This window comes from Diabrotica virgifera, chromosome 10, assembly GCF_917563875.1.
Source record: "Diabrotica virgifera virgifera chromosome 10, PGI_DIABVI_V3a".
NCBI classification, from domain to species: domain Eukaryota; kingdom Metazoa; phylum Arthropoda; class Insecta; order Coleoptera; family Chrysomelidae; genus Diabrotica; species Diabrotica virgifera.
In genome coordinates, this window is record NC_065452.1 from 153,828,734 (window position 1) to 153,856,136 (window position 27,403).

Below are 27,403 nucleotides of genomic sequence, written 5' to 3' on the forward strand. Positions count from 1 at the left end.
TTTTTAATATCCTCCCCCCGTTCCGTCGTAAAGCGTCGTTTACAGTTAACCCCCCCTCTCATACCGACGTCGCAATTGCAACTCATGACCCCCCTTTTTGGTGATTTTTTTTAGCTAAAGCGAAAGTTAGCTATCGAAGTTTATTTACTTGCTATGTAGCTAATTAATATCGGCGTACTCGTTTCTCTTAATTTACTGTACAACTAATTAGCTTTATTGGGACAAAAGACAATACTTTTATCGGAGTTCCGATATGCTTTCTTAATTGCATCATATAAATCTTGATACTTATTTTGTTTTGATTTCAATACCATTTCTTTTATTAAGTATAAATACAAGGTACTAAATAAAATAGAAGATTTTATTTCTATTCATTCTTGTAGAATTGTTTCACACATAGTATTCAGTAAATAAATGAACAGTTTAATATTTATTGCTTTCAGACGTTGTTCTGTATAGAAGTGTTTGTTTAAATACATTCATAGAACAATGTTTTATATTGTTTGTTATTCTGTACAAAACTGCTAGCAATATTATTAAGGCTGTGAGTGATAAAAATGAAATGAAAAGTATGCGATAAAAGTAATATACCTACTAATCCTTTTTAATTCTAAACTATGGAAATTTTTTATATTCTTGAACTTCAAACGACGTCGGATGTGCACTCATGGCCCCCTCACCCCTGTCGTATACCGTCGTAATAAGCAAAGACCCCCCTCCCCCTTTTCAACGACGTAATTTATCGATGTTCCCTTTACACGCATGTAGTGCGATTATACTGCTTAAAATCAGCAACTTCAAACGCGTTTTTCTTGAAACTTTGTTTTTCTGTACGTTTCTATCCAGGCTTCTCTAGATTTTCTCCCTCCGATGTATGTGTCCAACTCCTGACATTTGTCTTCCCATTTTTGATTTTTGGCGATTATGACTTCGGTTTTGAATTTGTCACGTGCTTGCCGATATTCAGTTTTTTTATTCTCGTTTTCTCTGTCATTTAGCCATTTATGGTATACTTCCTGTTTATATTTTTTCATTTCTTCTAGCTGATCATTCCACCAGTAATTTCTAACTTCTGGCTTTTTCCTTGTGATACTTAAATATTCTTGTGCCGCTTTGTGTATTCCATCTACTATTTTTCTGTAAAGATATTTCGTTGTTTCTTGTTCGTATTCTGCAGGAAGAGCTTGATCCAATCTTCTTTTGTATAAATATTGTGTTCTTAGATTTTCCAAGCTATTAATATTGTAGTGTCGTATATCAATATTTGTTAGTTCTTCGTCATTTGTGGCCCCATATTGTTGAAGGTTATCATTTCTAAACTTAGGCATGTATATTTTTGCTTTAAGTAGGTGATGATCGCTACCACATTCGGCTCCTCTGTATACCCTTATGCCATTCACTTTGAGTTGTGTTTTTTGAATGATCATATAGACAATTATGGATCTAAGGTTTCTGGTGTATTGTGTCCATGTATATGTGTGAATATCTTTATGTTTGTAGTATCCATTAGTGATTCTGAGTGAGTTTCGTTGGCATACTTCGATCAGTCGGTTACCATTATCGTTTAACACATTTTCACCGGAAGGTCCTGCAACTTTATTGTTTTGTTTGCTGCCCGTTCTGGCGTTAAGGTCTCCCAAAATCACAATTTCTCGAGTAATGCCTATTTGTGCGATTGTTGCATCTAGAGACTCGTAGTACTTTTCCTTTTCCTCTACCCTAGCATCTTCGTTGGGTCCATACGTACCAATAACTGAGATTCTATGTGATTTTAGGGTTATGTTCATCTTTATTATTCGTTCATTGATTATTTCCCAGCTCGTGATGTTTTTTTATATTTCTTTTTTACTAGTATTCATACTCCTCCTTTCGCATGTTCTTCCTTCTTCACTCCACTATATATGTGTATATTTATACTTGTCTATATTTTGAGCAGTGACGGTTTAAGGCATCATGGGGCCCTAGGCGGCCATAAGAAGTAAGCCCCTTTATAGCGACCATTTACTTTTTTTTACATTTCGCAACAACTTCTCATTAATAGTCCATAGCTAATATGCCAAAAAAAAAAGGGATATTTTGTCGATATGTGATTTTGCCCTGGGTATGAGTTTTTCACCCCCTTCGGGGATGAAACTTACATTCAAAATAAGTGCGGAAATAGATAAACTGATTAATTCTAAATAACTTTTGTTTTATCGAGTTTTTTCACTAAATCAATACTTTTTGAGTTATTTGCGAGTGAATATGTTTATTTTTCAACACAGAAATACACGTTTTTAGACGGTTTTTCGCAAATAACTACAAAATTAAGTATTTTATCGAAAGAATATTCATATAAAAAATATAGCATATACAAAATTAAAAAAAAAGGTGTATGTATGAAGTATGTAGACCCAGTATAAGCAGAACTGGAGCTAATGAAAAGTAGAATCTTATTCGACAAATTCCACATCAAATATTTCAACGTAAATAACAAAAAATTAAGCACTTTTCGGTGAAAAATCATCACAACTTTTTTAAAGTGTTAAAAAAGTTTTATTTTTGTTTTTTTTTTTTTAACAAGTTTCAAGTATCAAAATTAAGCAAGTAAAGCTTAAAATAATGTTGATTCCGTTTTTTGGCAAATTTGGAAAATTTATGAAAATCTTGAAAAAACTTATAAGTATATTATTTATATGATCTGTAAGTTTCACCGGTTCACAGTGCTTATATTTCAAAATGTTAGGATTTAAAGTAAAACAATTCTTTTAAAATTTTGAAAAAAAAATTGCTTTTTTTTCAAAATAACTTAAAAATTATAAGTGGTACCCAAAAACTTAAAACAGTAAAAAAAATGTAGGTTTTGCTTTTCTGAAAATTTCAGATTTTTGCCTTTTTGGAAGATAAAAATTGGTTAAGATATGACTGTTCAAAATTTGCATACCCTGGGTAGAGAATTTTTAATTTATTAAAAATTAATAAATGAAAATAGTTTCTATCCTTGTGGGATCGGTACTCACAGGAGAGACCGCAGACGTTCGGATACAATTAGCGTCTCTTTGCAAGAACAATGACGACTTTGCTAAGTAACAAGACATTTACTCAACACACACACACTACCCATTACACTAGGTACCTGATTGAAAATCACTGTACCATGCCAATGGCCATTAGTTGTTGTCGAGGCATTAAGCCAAATAAAAAAAATGGCATACACTCGTGATTAGTGACTTGTTCAAGCTCTTTCTACTACAGCCCTTTTATAAATAAGCACTTTATACCGATAAAACTCACAGAGCATATAAACAATACATAAGTAAAGTAGCTTGTGAAGCGGTAAGGATTAATTTTGTTTGGGATGCTAATTAGGGGGTTATTTTCTCCAGTTTTTTTTACCCAAAAAATGGGATCAACTTTATTCTGAGAGTATCTTTCTTACTTTTTATGCTAGAAATTTTTTTAAAAACCAAGAATAATGCTTTTTTAAACATTTAAACAAGTTATTATGAGTTTTCCATGAAAAGTGCTTCATTTTTTTATTATTTCACGTTGAAATATTCGATTTGGAATTTGACGAATAAGAACCTACTTTTTATTAGCTACAACTCTGCTTCTACTGGATCTACAGACTGCACACATACACCATGTGTTCGATTTTTTTAAAAGCTATATTTTTGCTAAGAATATTTTTCGATAAAATACTTACTTTTTGAGTTATTTGCGAAAAACCGTCTAAAAACGTGTTATTTTTTATTGAAAAATGAAGACATTCACTTGCAAATAACTCGAAATGTATTGACTTGATGAAAAAACTCTATTGAACAAAAGTTGCTTAGAATTAGTCAGTTCCGGACGTATTTTGACGGTATATTTTTTCACCCCCGAGAAGGGGTGGACTCAACCGTAGAGCAAAAACACACATTGGCACAATATCACTTTTTTCTTTGACATGTTAGCTATGCTTATAGCAAATTTCATGTCAATCTAGGCTCTTGTTTTAAATCCAAAGGTTCTTCGGAGGTTTTGCAATATTTTACCGTGAGTGAATGGACTATAAGGCCCATCGGTGGGTAGAAATTGAAAAAAAAAACGTAACATACCAAAATAATTACCAGCTTCTAAGCAAAATTTGCTTGCAAAATTGATTACCAAATCGAGGGAATGATTAGAACATGGAATATAAAAATGCCTTGGAAGATAACTGCTCAATTTGTCTTGAAGTCGGATGTATTTTCCTGATATTTGACAGAAGACAAAGCAAAAAACTGAGTTTGATTGGAAATCATAAATTAACCATTATCTTTTTTTCTCAGTTAGCCCTATTTGATTTTTTTAACATTTGAAATTTTTTTAAATTACTGCTTAAATAATTCAATATTAATTAATGCATTTATGTGGGATGCGGGCCCCATCAAGCGCCCGGGCCCTAGGCGGCCGCCTAGTCCGCCTAATGGTTAATCCGGCACTGATTTTGAGTACCTTGTCCTTTTTTCTTTGTTTCTGTTAGTACTATCAGATCTATTTTCGCTTTGTCAATTTCGCGTATTATTTCTTCCATCTTACTTCTAACACCCCTCACATTCCACGTACCAAAAGTCATTGTCCTTTTTCGCTGCTGTTGTCGTCTTGAGTTTCCAATCTTGTTCCGAGGCGGATTAGAATTTGTTGCGGTATAAAAATACAGATAATGGGTTGCAGGCCCATTGCTCCGCAATTTGCCTTAATATAATCGTACTTTATTTTCGCCTCCATAGAGGGCTTGGAGTTCATTGTTATATCTTTGTCTCCATTCTCCTGTCATCTCGTTGCTAAAAGGCCCAAAGATCGTCCGGATGATCTTCGATTCTAAGACTAGTAATTTTGTTTGTGTTGCTGGTTCAGTGTCTACATCTTACTTCCATACATTATTATGGGGCGAATTATAGTTTTATACACCTTTCTTTCAGAGCTGGATTTAAGGCAGTGGCGGCCCCTGGTCAGAATTAGTGTGGGGCCCTAACTTCGACCATTGTTGTTATAACTATGGTATTTGATCTACTTTTATAAATATATTTTTAAATAATAAAAAATACAAGAACTGTATCTTGTGGCAGTTAAATATTAAAAATAAACATAGTAACATCAATGGTTAAAGTCCGGGTACTTTTCGAGATTGTTTAATTGAAAATTCCTTGATTATGTCGGGCATGTCTAGTTGCTTTAAGGCATCGTGTTCAATGATCATTATAGAGAGATGATTCAAGTGCTCTTGGCCTATCATAGACCGAAATCGACTTTTTAATTAACTTACGTTTTGAGAATGATCTCTCTCCAATGCAATAATTAGTTCAGCATCAGAACTAAATATAAACGAAGTGTCACCTCAACGTTTGGAAACGCATTTTTCATATTTTTTGCTTTTAGCAGTCTTTTTTTTATTTCTTTCAAACATTTGAAGTTCTTCACTTATATTTAATGATCCGATTTCCTCTGTAAATGAATTGAAACATTCTACAAATTGTACCATTTCGACACCTAAGTTTTCATCTAAATCATTGCTATAAATGTCGGTAAGCTTCAGTGAGTGAGAGTCAACTTCATTGGGAGTTAAATTTTCCAAATGATGTAAAAACCCAAAATTGAAATGAATGGATTCATTTGCAGAAAGCCTCTGCCTTAAAGAAGAACTAAACTGATCTATAAGGGTAAAATTTTGAGTCCTAAATTTCTCTGATGTTGTCATTTCAGTCTCTGGAGATGTTCCATAATTCAGTGGAGTCAGTCGAATATTCATTAAAAGAATATAAATTGATGAAATGATCGTGCCGCTACTCCTGAATTAAGGTCAATATTTGGATCTTGGATCTAAGATTTCAAAATATTGCAAACATTCCTGTTTCCAGTAAACGCATTCGATTATTTGCATCGCTACGAGTTTTAAATTGCTGCTCATCGTCTTCTGAAATTTTGGATAATGCTTATTTAATCTGATTATAACCTTTAACTAGTGCTTTTGCTGCATCACTCCTAGATGGCAATCTAGTAGTACCTATTTATTTTTAGGAATAATAATATTTCTGCCACGGTCGGCGTTGCTCTCGCTTAAAGACGCAGATTTTAAACATCCGATTAACAAGTTGTATCTACATATATGTAGAAGAAGTGAAAAATACATATAGTTCGTATTGCTCTTCTAAGAAATCAAGGAATGTTATGGCAGCAGGACAACACTCAGCTGCAGCTTTTGCAACTAAATTTAGAGAGTGGGCGGCACACGGAATCTACAACACCTAGATATTATGTTCTCTAATTTTAGCCTGAACACGAGAACACGATTGTATTTTCCCACTCATAATTGACTGTCGTAGGACTCTCCTATGCAGTTTTTCAAATCGATATCATGTGTTTGTAAGAATGCCATTAGAGAATAAAAAATACATCATCTGCTTTATGACCGTGATTTGACAAAATATGAGAAACCTTTCAACAGGAGTGAAACCTTCCATGCAACAAAATATCACAGTTAATTGATTGACAACAATTATTATATGTGAATAATGTGCTGATTTTTTACGTTTACAGCTTTGTGGGGGCCCCGGGCAGCTGCCCTACCTGCCCCCCTTAAATCCGGCCCTGCTTTGTTTAAGCTACATTTGAGAACTATTTTGATTTAAGTAGCGTCGCTAGCACTCTATTTCCTAACACGATTCTAGTTGCGACATCTTTTTCATAACAGTTTTCAGCTGTTATTACTGCTCCCTTGTAATCTAATTCTTTGATAACTTCGAAACTATATTCATTTATAGAAATGTTTTGTCTAATGCTTTGTCTTGGATTTTTGTTAACTACAATGTACTTGGTCTTATCTTCGTTTACTTTAAGACCAATTTCCCTGGCTTCACTTTCAAAAAGGGTAAAAACTTCTTTCAAATCTCTAGTGGATTGTGCAATTGTGTCAACATTGTCAGTAAAAGCTACCAGTACCTTCGCTCCCTGGGCAGCGAAGCCACTTATTAATTCTAGTTGTGTTTGGTCTATCCATTGACGACAAACAAATAATCAAGTATAACTATAATTAATATATTTGATGTTAATCGATTTGATCATTCGTTTCAAATTACTCATGCCTACAAAATGTAATTTATATCAACTATATTTAACTAAATTTAAATTACAAATCAAACCACAACACAAATATTAATGGTAATTATTATATCATTATATGATAGAGACAAAATTACTTGTTCAATGGAAAGACAAAAATAAATTTGAAATAAATAATATACAAATAATAAATATATTTTATTTAAAACCAAACTCAGCCATAAATAGTAAAAACACTAAGGATTGTATTTTTAATACCTTGTGAATGCGAAAACTCATATTTGAGAAATTTTAAAATAAGTGAATGTTCCGTAGAATAGCAACGACTAAAACTACTTTTACGAAAATGAAGTCATTCCTTTGCAATAATCATCTCAGTTTAGAACTAAGACAAAGAATGGTCAAGTGCTATGTTTGGTCCGTACTTCTGTATAGTGCAGAAGTGTGGACACTAAAAGTATCGATTATGAACAGAATTGAAGCATTGGAAATGTGGATTCATAGACGGGTGCTGATGATACCCTGGACAGCAAGAAAAACTAATGAAGAAGTACTAAGGAAGGTCAACAAAGATAGAGAACTGCTAAAGACTGTTGAACATCGAAAAATGTCTTATCTGGGACATACAGTGAAGGGAAGTCGATATAAAATATTACAATTGATCCTTAAAGGCAAAATAGAGGGCCGTAGAGGTGTGGGAAGAAAACAAGTTTCTTGGTTAAAAAACATTTGTGAATGGACTCAGATATCAAATGCAGGACAACTATTCCATATTGCAGAAGATCGAGAAGCCTTCGCAATGGTGATCTCCAACGTCGGATACTTCTGATATGGCACGTGAAGAAGAAGAAGAATGTTCCGTCTGTAATTAATTTTATTTTCACTGTTAGTATTCCCCCATTGACATAATTTTCTTGTACAATGTCTTCTTCTTCTCATTCTTATTAATTATTGTATTTTATGGTTCCAAATTCTTGTCCTCATTCATTGTCTCGTTCATCATTGTGTTTGGTTCCTGTTGTTTATTTCCCTTCAGGTCTTTATTTCATTTAAAGTAATTTTTTCTGGGTTTATTCCTGTTTGGACCATTTTTCATTATCGTAGTCATATTTCCATACTTTTCCATTTATCTTCATATATCGTATCTTCATATTTGTGACCTTCATATTTTTCATCCTTCACCATTTTTCTGATCTTTGATCGTTTTTTTTTTCTTTCTTTATTAAATCAGACTATGTGATTCTCGAATAAAACTCGAAATTCGACTACGTTTATCAAAATGCTATGTCTGGTCGACTCTTTTCTAAGCAGTTTAGACGTGGACTCTTAAAATATCAACCGTAAATAAATAAATTTGGAGACCTTTGACTGTGGATCTACATCAAAATCCTCAAAACTTCATGGACATCGCATACATCTAACGAAGGAGTGCTGCATAGAACAGGAAAGGAACGAGAACTTTTCAACGTAGGGAAAGTTAGAAAACCATCATACCTGGTTAGGCCACATATATTAAGAAATAATAAGTGCTAATATGCTCAACTGATAGTGAACGGAAAGTTAGAAGTGAAAGAGATGACTAAGGAGGGAAGAATTAGTGGCTAAGAAGCATCCGACAATGGACAGGGCTAAATTTTGAACAGCAAACAAGAACAGCTGAAGACAGAGAAGAGTTTGCAATTGTAGTAGCCAACCTCCATTGTGGAGAGGGCACCTTAGGAAGAAGAAGAAGAAAGTTGTTGTTTTTGTATAGCTTTTAGTTTGTTCTTGTTCTTAAATACTTTAACCTTATCTTCTATATCCTTCATTTCAGCTATATGCATAATTTGTTCTCCAATCTTTCAGGCTCCTCTCAGTTTGACCTGCAGCTCTAGATTTCTGTTAATAAATTTCTCTGGTGACTTTTAGATTTAGGTTATTTACAACTATATTTTCCCTCCGCTTATATTTCTCTAACTGCTCTACTCTATTCTATTATTTGTCGTTTTGAGCCCTTTTTCTAGTTGTTCTTTTTTGCTTTTCAGTTCTTTGGTGTACTCCAGTGTCTCTTTCTATTCTTTGCGTATATTTCTAATTTTCATTACCATGGCATCATTTTTTTGTCCTGATTTCTTTCGTAATTTTTATTATGTCTTCATTTGGGTTTGTGCTGCTAATTGAGAAGCTTCTTGTTATTTTGCTTAGTATTTTACTGTTCATTGTCTGAATACTTATTCGTCTTAAATTCCATGTTTTAGCGGAGTTCTTACTAATTTTTTTGATGTTCTAAACTGTGATTCTTTATTTTTTCTCTTCTTGTCACCTGACAGGTAATCATCAGTATCCGTCTACACTAATTACTTTTTCAGACTAAGTAAGACACTGGTGTCTAACACCGGTGTCCGCCACCGGCAGCAAAGCATTGTTTTAAATGAACGACTACAGACGAGCCACTTTGAGTGTCTGGCTGATTTTAGTACCCTTTTAGACTAAGACACTGGTGTGTGACACCGGTGTTCGCCTTCTTCTAAAAGTACCTATCTTCTGCAGATGTTGGCGACCACATTGACCCATCTTATAATCTTATTCTATTTACGGCAGCTCGAAATAGATTAGTTGACGTTAGACCAGTCAACTTTCTAAGATTGGCCAGCCAGGATATACGTCTACGTCCAGGGCCTCTCCTGCCCTCAATATTGCCTTGTAAAATCAACTGTAGCAGTCGGTATTTTTCATTACGCATAATGTGGCCGAAGCAAGCCAAGTTTCTGTTCTTTACGGTGTTAATTATTTCTTTGTCTTTTCTTAGCCTCTGGAGAATAGTTATATTAGTTGTGTGGTGTATATATGAGACCCTCAACATACGTCGGTAGCACCACATTTCAAACGGCTCTAACCGTTTTATAGCATCTTCTGTCAGACTCCAGCTTTCAACTCCGTAGAGGAGGGCACTAAAGACGTAACATCTAAGAATTCTTATGCGTATATTGATACTTAAAGACAAGTTGCAGATAATTTTCCTAAGACTGTTAAAAGAGCTTCTGGATTTTTCAATACGAGTTTTAATTTCGTAGCTATCATCCCAAGTATCCTTAATGTTGCAGTCGAGATAGCATATTTTCTGTACTTTCTCTAGGGGTGTATTGTTTACAGTAATTTGGGCGTTTATGTTGGTGTTTTTACTGATGATCATTATTTTTGTCTTCTTACAGTTTAGTTTTAGGCCGTATTTGTTACATGCTTCTACAACATTATCCATGATCCTTTGGAGCCCCTGCGCACTATCTGCCAGCAATACTGTATCGTCTGAATATCTAATATTATTTATAAGTTGTCCGTTTACTGCAATACCATCTTCTGATTCATCTAAGGCCTCTCTAAAGATGATTTCAGAGCATATGTTAAATAATGCTGGTGAAAGTATGCAACCCTGTCTAACTCCTTTTTCGACTGTGAAGATTTCGGACAGTTCATTTTCGAATGGAACTGTTGCTTTTTGTTGGAGATATAAATTTGAGACGAGTCTGATATCCTTACCATCGAGTCCTGATGTTTTTAGGATATCGATTAGTTTTCCATGTGGGACTTTATCAAATGCCTTCTAGAAATCTATGAAACATGCATACACATCGCAGTTGACATCCCTGGCTCTCTGTATTAGAACTTGCAAGCTGAAAAGTGCTTCCCTCGTTCCGAGTCCTACTCTGAATCCAAATTGAACTTCACTCAGCTGTTCTTCTAATTTGGTGTATATGCGCGAGTGAATGATAGTAAGGAGTACTTTAAGTGCATGGCTCATCAAACTAATTAATCTATGTTCTTCACATTTTCTAGCCTTGGCTTTTTTGGGAAGTGGAATGAATATTGATAGTAGCCAGTCTTTTGGTAAGTAACCAGTCTAGTTATATGTTGTTGAATAACTTCGTAAGAGCTGTAATTTGGTGTGCCTCTAATAGCTTTAAAATTTCACCATGGACCTTATCAGGTCGTGGTGATTTCCCATCTTTAATCCGCTTAATGGCCATAGTTACTTCTTTGTTTGTTATTTCTGGGCCGTAGGGATTGTCTATTTCATACGGACTTCGTGCAGCATCTTCAAATAATTCTTGCATATATTCTTTCCATCTTCTTAATTTATCTTCAATTGTAGTCAAAATCTGACCTTCGACGTCTACGACTATGCCTGTATTGCATTGTTTTCTGATGTTCTGTACTTCTTTAATTTTTTTGTGCATATAGAAATCGTCATGTTTGCGTTGTAGTGTTTCGTTTCCTTACATTTCTCCATCTAGCCATGCTTCTTTTGCCCCTTTTATTTCCCTTAGTATACTCTTATGCAACTTTTTGTATTCATTGTTATTCTACCTTTTAATTTCCTTCGCTCTTCCATCATCTGCAATATTTTATCTGTCATCCATTCTTGCTCCTTTTCTCTTTTTGATTTAAGATATTCATGCGAAAGTGTGTTAATAGATGTCTTCATTTCGTTCCATTGCTCTTCTATGCCACTAGGAGTGTCTTCAACTATTTTCGCAAAATTCTTATTAATCTCTGTTTTTACTTTTTCCTGGATGTTATTTTGTTTCAGTAGTTTTATATCTATTTTGGGTCCCATTTTCTTATGAATTATTTTGAGTCGTATGTTGATATTTGCAACTAATATACTATGATCTGAGAAGACATCGGCGCCTGGATATGTTTTTGTTGAGGTGACACAATTTCTAAACCATTTGTTTATGTTGATAAAATCAATTTGGGTTCTTATGATTTTCCCTGGGGTATCACCGGGTGCTTTCCATGTATAAAGCCTTCTTGGATGAAATTTAAAAAATGTGTTCATTACAACCATATCCGTCTCTTGGCAGAATTATATCAGCCTTTCTCCTCTTTCGTTTCTTGTGCCAAGACCATAATGACCCCACAACATTGTCGACTGTTCCTTGTCTTATTTTGGCGTTGAAATCGCCCATGATGATAGTTAACTCATGTTTTTTGTCAGCTTTAGAGAGTTTTCTAGAGTCTGGTAGAAATGTTCTATTTCTTCTTCAGTTGATTCTAATGTCGGTGCGTAGACCTGAGTGATATTTATATTAGATGGACTTGAATTAATCTTCAATACCATAACTCGGTCTGCTATGGGCGTAAATCCTATTACTGCTTTTGCTATTTCCCTTTTTACTATCATCGCTACGCCATTTCTGTTTCTTGTTGTGTCATCTCCCGAATAATAGATATGGTGTTCACTTATAATTTTTATTCGTCAGGTGTTCGTCACCGGTGTTCAATTTCAGCAAAGCATTGTTGAGCCACTAAAATCAGCCAGACAATCAAAAGTGGTTCGTCTGTAGTAGTTAATTTAAAACAATGCTTTGCTGCCAGTCGCAGACACCGGTGTCAGACACCAGTGTCTTAGTCTGAAAGGGTACTAAGGGGCCAGTCAGTAAGCGGCAAGGCTTTCGTTCTCCTTAACAGAATGGAGATTAGCCCTTCTACGTCTTTAGTATGCGTAGAAAATCCGGGGCAATAATATTTTTGGTCATAACATTATTCCTATTTCATGTTAAGCGGCAACACCTCATCTAAAACTGAAACAAATCTCCTCCAAATATTTTATTTAGTATTAGTAACTCCTAATTACTGTTTAGTTAATATTATCAGCTAACTTTATCTATTATTTTTGTTGTAATTTGCACTTTTAACTATTTATTTCTGGCAGAAATATGAAGTGATTAGGCTGATGTATGATGTGATTAGGCTGAAATACATTTTATGCTTTTAATATTCATACTCATCAGTTATGTTTTATTAAACTTTGTTATCTAATCCCAAATAAATTACTTGCCTTTCGATATTCAAATTTATTATAGAAGGGAAACAAAATACTTGCTTTCACGTTCCTCGTGTTCTACTAATTTAGTCCAACTCCCGTTTACTCTTCGAATCACCCTCTTATACATTTTATTTGAAGTTACATATTTTATATTGCCGAAACTATTGATACCAACCTGTTAAAGAGGCTGTCTCTAATTTCTTGTAGACAATAGGAGAAAGGGGTTGAATTTGGAAACCTTTAAATAGTCTGAACAAATCAACAAAGCTCACCAATAACGTGAACTTCAAAATTCCAGGCTACTATATTTTGTACAAAAGACCACAAGGCAAACCAATGTCTAAGCTTCTAGGTATCATAAATTAATTTCAATTTTTATTGTTAGGATCCCGTGGGTTTCAAATAATCTTCTTCTTCTTCTTGTAATTTCTCTCCTATCAGAGGTTGACTATCATCACAGCTACCCATACCTTATGAATAATCTTTATAGAAGGATAAAAATTCTAACACCACTTCGTTCGACCACTTCATAGTTAAAGTACCACTTTCACTGACACTGACCGTGACATCAGCCCCTAGCCGAGCCGAAAGGGTTGGAGAGGTAAATACCTGTTGCGTGCCAATTTCCGAGCTCCTTTGAACCGCTCCTTTGATTTACCGATAAATGACGGAACTTACCGTGCCAACCGAAGATCGCCAAGTCTGCCCTATTTAACATAGTGTGAACTGGTAAGTTTGGCACGAGGACTCCACGCGTCATTAGATCCCTGGTAAAGCGATGATTCAAAGTACGAACACACATAAAGCGACATCATGAAGACAGCGCAAAGGAAGAAAATGGAAGAAAAGCGCCTCACGCTAGCCAAAAAGAAGAACAAGAGGATACAAGGTGAATGTCTCATTACCAAGGACATTCGCACAAAGTAGTATCCCCCCATGCTAAAATAGTGTGATTGGGTTAGATGGTGCGTGCATTGAGGTAAAGAGGATTTTTCTCTGGCTAACACAAGTACCATCTAACATGATTAACTATTTAGATGGGAAATAAGCCACAATTAAATTGAAAAAATAATTTTATTAACGTTTCGAAGCCCAAATCGGGTTTCGTTGTCAAAATACAAAATACAAAATACCATCTAACAATAAAACACTGAAAAAGTTTGTTTTCTATACTTCCACAAAATTTATTACAACTATGTGACTACAGCTGTTTCGGCAGTTTTATACAGCTCCGTCATATAAACTTTCAAAAAAATTGTCAGATATTATTACAGAATACACTAAATTTTCACCTAAATTCGCCGTAAAAAATACACTAGAACTAGTTAATAAAATACAACATTTTCAATTACCCAACAACTCCAGACTAATCTCATTTGACGTAAAAAATCTTTTTCCACCTACCTCTACCGAAAGTATACTTTTCCGGACCTGATTGTAGGGAGCAAAGTTCTACTTTTCCTCCCTAGGGAGGAAAAGTAAAAGTGACGTCATGGTAATTCATTCATGAAATTTAACTTACTGACGCCCTGTACAATATATATTTTCTATTATGTATCTATACATTTTAACGTTTATTTATAAAACACCCTGTATTTTGCAGAATGGTAAAAAACAGTAAATTGTTATTTTGATTTAACAATGTTTACATTAATAATTTGACTTATATTTGACAGTTGACAGATATATTGTACCTACTTGTTAGTTTTAGTTTTATTAAATTTTGTTGGCTAGTTACATAAATAAATTAAGTAAAAATGAAAAATGACTTGTTATTAATTTGAAGAAGGTGGAAAAACCATATGTATAACATGGGAGTAAAGTGCCTTTTCCTCCCTTGAATGATTGCTGCCCTCCGCTACGCGTCGGGTAGTAAACTTCATTCTCGGGAGGAAAAGTAGCACTTTCCTCCCTTGTTATACAAATAGCTATTTCCTAGTGTTCCTCCTACAGAAACTTTTGTTTTAGTTAAAAATCTTTTAGACCATAATAGTACAAATCCGATCATTGCATCTGAAATTTTACACCTTCTTGAAATTTACATAAATCAAGACTATTTTGAATTCAATAATCAAATACAAACAACAGTGCAGGACTTATTATGGGTAATCCTCTAAGCCCATTGCTATCAGATATATTTATGAACCAGCTTGAAACAACAATTTCTAAACATCCCGTATTTAAACAGTTCTTATATTGGTGGAGATACGTGGATGATAGACTAGTATGCTTTGCAGGAACTAACAGGCAACTTGACCAATTTCTATCATACATTAATTCACTTCATAGTAATATTAAGTTTACAATAGAAACAGAACAGAGTAAGTCCATAAACTTTCTAGATGTAACAATTACCAGACTACACAACAAACATGAGTTATCCGTATATCATAAACCTACCCATACCCATACTGACACAACTATACACAATTCATCATCCCATCCTACACAACAAAAATTAGCAGCCTACCATAGCATGATACATAGACTGACAGAAATTCCCATGTCAAAAAATAACTTCGAGATACAACTGAACATCATTAAACAAATAGCAGTAAACAATGGCTATAACGAACAAACAATTAACAAAATTTTAAACCAAAAACTCCATAAGAAAGTCCTGAAATTAGTCTATCCACCACCACAGAAAGAACCCAGTACCTTCTGCTCTATCACATATACTGGCAAGATTACAACAAAAATAGCCAGATACATAAAAAAGAAAGGAATAACACCAGCTTTCAGAACTAACAACAACTTAATCAAATATATTAAGAACAATAAGAGCCGAAAGAGAAAACAACTACAGAGTGGTGTTTACAAACTAACTTGTGGTGACTTAGAAAATTTACATCGGTCAAACTGGCAGAACCTTTGACAAACGGATAGCAGAACACAAAAGGGCTTTCAACAATAGAAAAACAGACACTTCTACATACGCACTTCACCTTCTAGACCATAATCATTCTTTTAATGAACAGTTTCAAATTCTGCATATTCAAAATAAAGGCCTTAAGCTATCTTTATTAGAATCTATGGAAATTAATAAATTGAAAAATACAGATATAATTCTGAATGACCAACTCGAGACAAACAGCTCCTTACTCCTCAACCTCTTCAGTTAAAGACTTTAAAAAGGCAAACCCATAGTAATGTAAATCACTTGAGAAAGGCACTCTGCCGAAACAGCTGTAGTCACATAGTTATAATAAATTTTGTGGAAGTATAGAAAACAAACGTTTTCAGTGTTTTATTGTTAGATAAAATGAACTTCCATCAAGTAACGCTCGAATCCATCAACTAGTACCATCCCTGCTCACCAAAAGTCATGGATGGTCTAATGTTCCTTACGGACATGCATGCCTCTCGAAGCAGATTACTACTTTTACACCAGGGAAATAAGGCAAAAATATACCATGTTCGGGACACTTAAGCAGTCAGACTGCAAATGAGTTTTTTGGGTACTATATGTATAATGTATACCTAATACATTATAAATACAAAAATGCCCGTCACAGTTTGGACGAGAAATTTAGTTATTAACAAATAAGGGTCAAAAGGGGAGTTTTTTCGTTTAAATCGCTACAGGTAAAAATAGGGTTATTAAATATCTTATTTTTAAAGTATTAATCTTTTAGTAGATGAGCAAAGGTTTAAAATGGCAGCTTTTGAATTTTGATCCGATCATTTGTTGCTTCGGATATTGCAAAATAAATTGCTAAAATTTCGAAAATAAATAATTTACTATAACTTTTGCGAAAATCAATTTAAGACTTTCATATTGCATGAAAAGTTGAGTCAAACAGTTCGCACAATGCACAAAAAATTTTAAGAGGATTCGTCAATTAGTTTAAATTTTATTCAATTTGTTTATGGCCAAGAGCTATTTTTTCGCAATGTTATTGTTCAGAAAATAATAATGATCTAGCAATTCTGCGAAAACAATATGAAAGAACAATAGCCATATTTTCAATGCGTTTAAAAAAATCATTAAAAAGTCATTTTTATTACTCAGAAAACATTTTACTATAATAGAGTTATTTTTGGCTTATAAACAATTTGAATAACTTTGTTAATATTGACTGTAGGCTAAAACTACACTGGGATTTGAAAAACTGGTATTTTTATACGAATTTTCAAAGAAAAACTTTTCACCTAGGTTAATTACGGTCAAAGTTAGCCACTTTTTTTATTTAATTGACGGCTACTTTGTATATAACAATTAAGCAACCTAACTTGAGCTATTTTGAAGTTGAAGATATATAGTTTATGTGTAAAAGTTTAACTAAACTTTGAACCTCAACAGAGTGGTTAATAAAGTTTTAAAAATGGCTCCGAACGGAGTTAATTCGTGGTCGGTGGAGGGGAATTAACAAAATCCGTGCACTCAAAAAATGAAATTGATTCTAAAAACATATGCTGCGATTAATATCGATGGAGCTTGTTGATGGATTTTGATCATAATTTTTTTAATTTGTATGTACTCGTAGTCTTATAGAGTACGTTATGTACACACATCCCCACCTTACATTATAAAATGTTAGGGGGATCTCCCCTTATCACTCAAAGATATGAAAAATAGATTACGACCGATTCTAAGACCTACCGAATATACTATATAATTTCATAAAAATCGGTCAAGCGGTCTCGGAGGAGTATGGAAACTAACACTGTGACAGGAGAATTTTATAGATGTAAATATATACATGGCTATTAACAAATAGGGGTTGGTGATACAAGAGTGAAAATTAAGGGTTGAGTGTATTTTTTTATTCTACATCATATAAAAGTAAGGTAAATAATTTTGTCCAAAAAAATAAAAAAAATGTCAGGGGGCCTTATAACTTATAGATATAAAAAAATAGGTTAAAACCTCTTCTCCGTGTCCTATAGGATATACGTGTAAAATTTTATAAAAATCGGCCAAGCCGTTTCGGAGTAGTATAGTAACTAACACTGTTACAGGAGAATTTGATGTATATAGAAGTAACTGCGAATTAAATAATAAAAGTGGCTAACTTTGAGACTAATTAACCTAGGCAAAAAGTTTTTTCTGAAAATTCGTGTAAAAATACCAGCTTGTGAAATCCTAAAGTAGATCTACTCTATAGTCAATATTAACAAAGCTATTCAAATTATTTATAAGCCAAAAACGACTCTATTTTTCTAAACTTTTTTCGGAGTGATAAAACGACTTTTTAATGATTTTTTTCAACACTTTGAAAATATAACTATTCTTCTTGCATGTGGTTTCCACAGAATTGCTATGTCATTATTATTTTCTGAACAATAACATGGCAAAAAAAAGCTCTGTGCGATAAACAAATTGAATAAAATTTAAACTAATTGAGGAATCGTTTTAAAATTTTTTGTGCATTATATGGAATGTTTGACTCAACTTTTCGTGCAATATGAAAGTCTTAAGGCCATTTTTTGCAAAAGTTATAGCACATTTTTTATTTTTGAAATTTTAGTCTTATATTGCAATTTCCGAAGCAAAAAATGATCGGACTAAAATTCAAAAAGTACCATTTTAAACCTTGGCTAATCTACTAAAATAAGAATACTCTTAATAATATATATAATTACCCTATTTATACCTGTAGCGATTTAAACGAAAAAACTGCCATTTTTGACCCTTATTTGTTAATAACTAAGTTGCTCGTCCGAACTGTGACGGGCATTTTTGTATTTATAATGTATTAGGTATATAGTACTCAAAAAATCCATTTGCAACCTGGCTGGTCAAGTTTCCCGACAAAAACCTTATTTCTCTGGACTATTTGTGTGTATAGCTGTGGCTATTTTTACAATATTTAATGTATTTATTTCATACAAGTAGTGTGTTATTGGTATACGTCTTTAATATATAGTTAACAATAAATTCATTTCAAAAAAGGCAGCTATACTTATATTTTTTAATCTAGTACAGTATCTATCTCCCATTTATATCCATTACTTAAAAACACACAGTTTATTTAGGACAACACCATATTCTAAGTAAGTACTGTCTATCCAGTCAATAGAAAATGGAAATTCTACGAGGAGGTTAATAGTTGTTTATGTACCTAGTCAGTAAAGTTACTCTTTACCGAACGAGTCTGATATTATGAGCAGAGCGAGCATACCGAGCGAGGACAATAATAGACGAGTTCGATAAAGAGTCTTTACTAACGTGGTGCATACAAAATTTTATCGCCAACAATTTGATATTGGTTTTAATACTTACTTACAATGTACAATTTAAGAATTTTTTAAATTTTAGACGTAATACAAATTTTATGACAATGATGACAGATGACTTTTGCATGATGGCTGCTTTCGATATTTAATCGATAGTTATCAATATTGAATAATTACTAGATCGCTAAAGTTTTGATTTATTTTATATGAATGTAAGTAATTACAAAATACTACAGAATTTCACTTTTTAACATAAATTTAATTAACAGTGTTGTCAATTTTGTACAATATTTTTAATAATTAAAGTAAATAAATTGTAAGTTAACTCAAATAAATAATCGATTACTGCCATTTACATTCATTCTCGATTATTCGCGGCAGATAAAGTAGAATTCTTTTTTCAGTACAATAAAGTGATACTTTACTGTCTCAAATGAGGGCAAATGAGTACAATAATGAATGCCTTTAGTGACGGCTGGCGATTATAGTTATTTATATACCAAGTCAGTAAAGTTACTCTTTATTGAACGAGTCTGGTATTATGAGCAGAGCGAGAGTAACGAGCGAGGCGAATAACAGACGAGTTCGATAAAGAGTCTTTACTGACGTGGTGCATACAAAATTTTATCACCAACAATTTGATATTGGGTTTAACACTTACTTACAATTTACAATAAAGAACTTTTTAAATTTCAGACGTCATAATAATTTCATGACAGTGATGACAGATAACGTTTGCAAGATGGCCGCTTCGATTGTTAATCGATAGTTATCAATAGAGCTCGGGAAATATGCAAAATGCATATTAAGTGCATATTTGCATATTTTCGATAAATTTTATAAGTGCATATGAATTTATTAAAAATGCATATTTTGAGTTATTTATGAGAAACCGCTTTAAAACATGCATTTTTTCACGAAAAATCAAAATCTGTGATCTTTGATAATTTAAAATGTGTTAATTTATTTTAATAACTTTATATAACAAATTTTCCTTTGAATTTGTCCCTCTATCTATTTGTGGGGTTATTTTTAATAAAGTATTTTTCACCCCCGAAAAGGGGGTGGCATCCACCCTCAGGGTAAAAGCGCAAGTTGGCACTATTAATTTCACTCTTCTTTATTGAGGTATCGTCTAACCATTCACCAATTTTCGTGAAAATCGATGGAGGTTGATTGAAATCGAAGGTAATAGTTGATTTTTACCTTCACTGACGGCACTATGGAAAAGACATTGCAATTCAATAATCTAAATGCGCATATTTTGCAAGCTCATAAATTAGTAAATATAATATGTAGTCGCAAAATAAATAATTTTTTAAAATTTAAGTACAATTCTCTCTTGATCCGGGAAAATGGGGAGGTTTTCTTGCGAAGGGGTTGTAGCTCAATAATCGAAATGAGAATATTTTGAAAATTTATTCTTAGAATTTATACGCTATACGAATTATACCCTCGATACCATATTTTTTTAATTTTTCTCGACATTTTTCTCTTGAGTTGAATCAATTAGAGTGTTGTTCTAGGGTTAAGGGAATAAGCTCAAAATCTAAACTATATCACTTAGAAAGTTCATAAATAGCTCGCAATTCCGCCGCAAAGATCAATTCAATATCTCTAATTTTAAGTAGTGGGAGGGGTGTGCGTCAGCCCCCACAAAAATATTAAATTTCTGCGCAGTGTACGAGGCCGAAATTTTTAATCTACGGTATATGAAATCTCGTAAACAGCTCGTAATTTAGCACTACTTATATTTTAATCTTTATAAGGTGGGGGGCCAACTCAACAGGGGTGAAGTATAAAGAAGTTTTTCCGCGTATAAACAATTATTATCGGATAGACGGAACAGTTTTTCTCTAGAAAATTTAGAAAAATATTTAATGGTATTATATAGTTTTAACTTTAACAACAATTTATAATAAATATTGATGATGATGTTGATGAATATAAAGAATACATGAATGTAATGATGTAGAAATTTCAATAAATATTTTTGTGACTAGCATAAAATAAATTAAATACTTTCAATACAAAGATTGCTGCATTTTTTATTTATATGCATTAAATGCATAAAAGCATATTCTAGTGCATATTTCAACTGTTTTTTGTGCATATTTGAATGCATATTTTAGCGTTTTTTAAGTGCATATTTCCCGAGCTCTAGTTATTAATATTGAATAATTACTAAATCGGTAAAGTTTTACTTTATTTTATATGAATATAATTTAAAAAATTTACAGAATTTTACTTTTTTACATAGATTTCATTGATAAGATCGCAAATTGTGTACAATATTTTTAATAAATAAAGTAAATAAATTTTAAGTTCACTCAAATACTCGTCATTCGATTAATCGATCACTTTCATTTAATCTCGGTTAATTTGATTAATCGCGGCAGGTAAAGTAAAATTCTTCTTTCAGTACAATAAAGTGTTACTTTACTGCCGTAAATGAGGGCAAATGGGTAAAATAATGAATAACTTTAGTGACGGTTGGCGATAAAATATCTTATACAGGGTGTCCAGAAACTCTACCGACAAACGAAGACAGGAGATTCCTCAGACAATTTTATGACAATTTAACCCAATTCACATAGTCCGAAAATGCTTCCTAAGGGAGCTAGAGCTCTTTGAAGATGGCGCCATGTAATTAGTTTTTCTTAAATACCTCCAGAACGCTTCTATTTATAAAAACGAAGATTGGTATACATATTTACTTTCCTGAAATGAACCGATTCCATCCATTGCGAATTTCTAGTACCGGTCATAGGCGTACGTTTTGGGTAAAGCAACGGTTATTTTATTGCATAACTTTTTTGTCTTCAACTTTTAAGTATTTTTGATACTGGATTATTAAATTGTGAGGTATTCTAGTACTAAAAGGTACTCTTACTTTAAGTCGATAGGATACACGGTTTTCTAGAAAAATCGATTTGAAAGTTTTTAGTTTTGGGAATTTGAAAAAAAAAAGTTAAAGAAAATTAAAAAAACCGATGTATTTTACCAACTTAAAAAAAGAGTAACTTTTAGTACTCGAATATCTCATAATTGAATAATCTCGTGTCAAAAATACGTAAAAATTAAAGACAATAAAGGTATGCTATAAAATAACTGTTGACCTACCCAAAACGGACGCCTATGACCGGTACTTGAAATTCGCCATTAATGAAATCGATTAATCTCTGGAATATAAATAAATGTACCAGTTTTCATCTTTCTAAATAGTTTTTTTAATCTTTTTTTTTTTAAATTCAAGGAACGAAAAATTTTCAAATCGATTTTTCTAGAAAACGGTGTGTCCTATCGACTTAAACTAAGAGTACCTTTTAGTACTAGAATAACTCACAATTAAATAATTCAGAGCCAAAAATGCTTAAAAATTAAAGACAAAAAAGTTAGGCGATAAAATAACCGTTGCCCTACCCAAAACGGACGCCTATGACCTGTACTAGAAATTCGTAATGAATGGAATCGATTCATTTCTGGAAAGCAAATATGTATACCAATTTTCGCTTTTCTAAATAGAAGCGTTCTGGAGGTATTTAAGAAAAACTAATTACATGACGCCATCTTCAAAGAGCTCTAGCTCCCTTAGGAAGCATTTTCGGACTAGGTGAAATGGGTTAAATTATATTTAAAATTATCTAAGGAATCTCCTGTCTTCGTTTGTCGGTAGAGTTTCTGGACACCCTGTATAACAGATCTGTATTACTGCACGAAGCACTTAACTGTACGCAATGTAACCGAGCTATGCAAGATATACTTGTATTCTCGCGGCATGGATTGAGGTGCAACGGTAATACGAGGATATCTTGTAATAGCTTGGTTACGTGGCATAGAACCCTTCATGCAGAAAACAGACCTGTTAAATAATATATTTGAACCTCCTCGTAAAATTTTAATTTTCAATTGTTTCTGGATAGACAGTAAACACTTTAATACATCTACAGTAGAAGCGATTTAACCAAGCCCGGCGCTGACCGCCTTATCCCACAACTTCGACTTTAAAAATCGCTTGGTCTGTGAAAGGTTTAAGATGGTTTCGGCAAGTTCACTCCTGAACACATAAATACGCAATACAAAATAGTATAAGAGCTAGAGCCTAAAAATCATCGTCATAAGTAATATGGAGTTTGGCATGTGAAAAGTGTCTATTGTATATTGATAATTATGACCCCTTTCAGGCTGACACCTCAGTGGATACAGGAAGTAGCAAAAAGAGGATGAAAGTTGTTAGTGTAGTCATTAAAGGTTTTCACCTCCTATTTTGTTAAACCTCCATCGATTTGCATGAAAATTGGTGAGTAGTTAGAGCATACCTCAAGAAATAAAACTGATTTGGTGACAACTTGCACTTTTACCCTGGGGTGGATACCACCCCTTCTCGGGGTGAAAAGGATTTTATTAAAAATAACCCCACAAATCGATAGAGGGATAAATTTTAAGTAAAATTTGTTATACCATGTTATTTAAATAAATCAATACTTTTTGAGTTATTAAAGATAAAAGATTTATCTGTTTAAGAGCACATGCGTGAAGTTAGGGAATAATAAAAAGAACATATTAATTAATTGTATGTTACTAAAACATTATTTTTATATTATTTCGATATTATAAATTTAGCAAAATTGTATTCGAATATTTCAAATGTACCTACCCATTATTGGACACCCCCAGTTTCTGAACATATTCAGTTTATATCGATAGAAAAAATTCAATTAAATATCGAAATAATATAAAAATAATATTTTACTAACATACATACAATTAATTAATATGTTCTTTTTATTATCCGTAACTTCACGCATGTGCTCTTAAATAGCCAAATATTTGATCTTTAATTACTCAAAAAGTATTGATTTATTTTAATAACATGTAACAATTTTAGAATTCGTCCCTCTATCTATTTGTGGGGTTATTTTTAACAAAATGGTTTTCAACCCCAGGAAGGCGTGGTATCCACCACCAGGGTAAAAGTGCAAGTTGTCACCAAATCAGTTTTATTTCTTGAGGTATGCTCTAAATAGTCACCAATTTCGCCAAGTCATGCAAATCGACATAGGTTTAACAAAATAGGAGGTGAAAACCTAAAGACTGCACTAACTTTCCCCTTTCACCGCTTTTTGCAACTCCTATATCCACTGAGGTGTCAGCCTGAAAGGGATCATAATTATCAATATTCAATGGACGCATTTCACAGGAAAAACTCCATATTACTTATGACGATGATTTTTCGGCTCTAGCTCTCCGTCTTAAAGTCAGTGATTGTGAATTTCCTGAAATTAATGTTAGAGTATATGATAGATGCTTATGGAGAATTTATCTCCAATATATTATTATTATTATACAGACTGTCTATTACAGTTTATTACAGACTGTATTATTATTATTATATTACAAAATATAATTTATTATTATAGAGACTGTTTAGTTTTAAATTAGATATACGGTCTATAAATGGCAACACTGCTTCCCTGCTGCCCACCTAATGCACTTGACTCGCTCCGATTCATTCAGTAATTCGTCATTTTACAGTGGCAATGTAACTCATTCTCATAAGCAACGTTGCCGATTTTATAGCGCTTTTATAGCGCTTCCATTAGTCGAGCATATCTAATTTAAAACCAAACGTATTGTATAAACAACTCTATGGTTTCGTGGGCAACCAAGTTAAAAAGAATACCTACTGCTAGTAAAGGCACTTTGTCTACATCTAATGTTAGCTTATAAACGGTAGTTTGCCAAGTACTAATATAAAACTACCTTAATATCTAAACAAAAAACGTACTTACCAAATATGCGTTGGTAGTATTTGAGTCGGTGTTAGGAAAAGGTGTATAAACAGCTAAGGCAACACAATTTGCGAATATTGTAAGAAGAATTAACCATTCAAATGGTCTGAAAAGCTTAAGTTAAGGAAAACAGTATTTTTAAAATTGCAAATCAATAAAACAATTATTATTATCTAGTAATAACATACAATATATTAAATGACATTTTATGTATATTATTATTACCAGAGGTGGAATTATTACCACGTTTGACCGTGAAACACTACTTTATAAACTACTTAATAAACAAAGTCATAACATTCTCATAGAATAAAAATCATTGAACAGTGTAATCATGATATGTTACTTAATTTTAAACAGTATGTTTTATTTATTCTTTTGTTATTGATACTTCTCCCATAACCCATAACCTCCTTTTCCACAACAGACGTTGTGGAGACTACGTAACACTCCAGTCCAAGAAGAGTCGGTGAAGAGACCAAAAAAATGGACGCCCGCAGGGAAGTGTTCTAGCGCTGAATATATTTATACATGTTCACGAACCCATAAAACAAAACAATTTATTATCGTTACGTTGATGGGATTAATGAAGTCGAGAAAAACTGACAAGTGATCTAGCACTTTGAATGCTGATGACGTCTAAGAACGTCATACCGTTACTACTGCCGAGTTCTCATGACGTCTTTAGGCGTCATATGCAGATATGCACAACATTCGTTTAGATTAGAGGTTAGTATTTGTTTGACTTTGAAAAGTTTACATACCTAGGAGTAGAAATATATGCCGACGTATCAAAAGATGGAGAAATACGGAAGAGAATAACGCAGGCAAACAGAGCTTATTTTGCCCTCTCCCATATATTTCGTTCTAAAAGTGTCCACCGAAATACAAATATGAGAATATAATATAAAACCTTAATTCGACCAATAAAATGCTATGGCAGTGAAGCCTGGGTCCTGAAAGAAACATCCAAAAACAAACTCGACACATTCGAAAGGAAAGTACTGAGGAGAATACTAGGACCTGTGAGGGAAAACGGAATCTTCAGAAGTCGATACAACAACGAACTTTATCAACTTTATAAGGCAGCACCCCTGTCAGACTTCATTAGAATACAAAGATTGCAATGGGTCGGACATGTGATAAGAATGGGAGAGGATAGCATACCAAAAAGAGCACTGATTGGTAGAATGCAGGGAAAGAGACCGGTTGGAAAGCCAAGAAAGCGCTGGGAAGACACAGTAAACAGCGACGTACAAGCCTTTTTAGGAGTCCGTGTATGGAGAAGAGCAGCCACAGACAAGCAAGGGTGGAGGCAAAAAATAAAGAAGGCCAAGGCTCAATTTGGGCTGTAGTGCCGTAGAAGAAGAAGATTTGTTTGACTTTGACTGAAAAAAGTTGTATTTCTATCGAATACCTAGATAAAAGTGTATTTATAATGTCAATTTATATTCATATTATGGATGAAGCAATTCCAGGGGTATCTAGACCAAAACACTACAATATAAATGTACCAGAAAATCGAGTTTTTTGGTAAAATTGTGGCTTATATCCCATTGAAAATAGTTGATTATAAAAATGCCGCAAGGAAATAGCTTCAGAACAACATAATATGGTATCTTTTAATTGGTATACAGTCAAAAAGGTGTACTTTATTTTTAAAAAAATTACACGTGATGGTTTTTAAAAATTAGATTTGCGAACCATTTAAAACTTTCAAATACCTATGAGCCAGAAACATAAAAATATGGCTTAACCATTTTTTGGCTTGCATCCTTCAATTGGTACGAACAAACTTAATCCGGAGTCTAATTGTATACCAAATATATGTATGTAACATACCATTAAGCTTTATGTCATACGTTTTGTAACATTGTATTTATATTTCATGTGCAGAGAAGTAAAAGGAGAAAAAGAACAATAATTAGCATACAGATTGGGTGTAGTCGAGGATTATAAAACTGGCTTCAAGAGTTGATGCACATCGGTAAAATTTTGTTATATATATTAATATTTCGTGTACCTACCTCAATACTTTGCAAATCCCTTGTAATACTATGTATTTAAAATATATTTCATGAATTTGCCACTGTTTTTCCATAATGGTCTGAAAAGACAGAAATACATTCGAAATTTCCAAGATAAGCTTCTGGAGAGTTTTCAAACAGATTGGTTTTAGGTTCACAATGAAAGACAATAGAAAATCCTTGTGTAAAAAAGCTAATATTGTTCACAAAAGAATCGTCTTTTTAAGAAACTATAATAATTTTAAAAAACACGTTTCATTTGTTTATTTAGACGAAACGTGAATTTTTGCTACATATTGAATAAAACGGGTGTAAAAACATGGTTTTATTGATGAGGTGAGTGAAAATCAAAATCGGCTGATTATCAGGATCACATAAATACGGAGATGGTTGTGAAATGGTTAAAATAAAAACTGCTTTCAAGTTTACATGAGCTATCTGTTATAGTTTTGGATAATGCTCCATACCATTGGGAACAAATTCTTGGAGAGAACATAACATAAAATAATGATTAATGAATGCAAATATTT

The 27,403-nt window shown here is 33.1% G+C and overlaps 1 protein-coding gene across 13 annotated transcripts in view; it reads right to left on the reverse strand.

The window, feature by feature from the left end:
* The window catches only part of LOC114325428 (muscle calcium channel subunit alpha-1), a 759,065-nt gene that overhangs the window by 456,316 nt on the left and 275,346 nt on the right, over positions 1–27,403 (reverse strand). For all 13 annotated transcript variants that reach the window (XM_050663510.1, XM_050663508.1, XM_050663509.1 and 10 more), the window contains exon 3: positions 24,847–24,952. In XM_050663510.1, the coding sequence (XP_050519467.1) occupies positions 24,847–24,952 (106 nt within the window). The remainder of the gene's footprint in view (positions 1–24,846; positions 24,953–27,403) is intronic.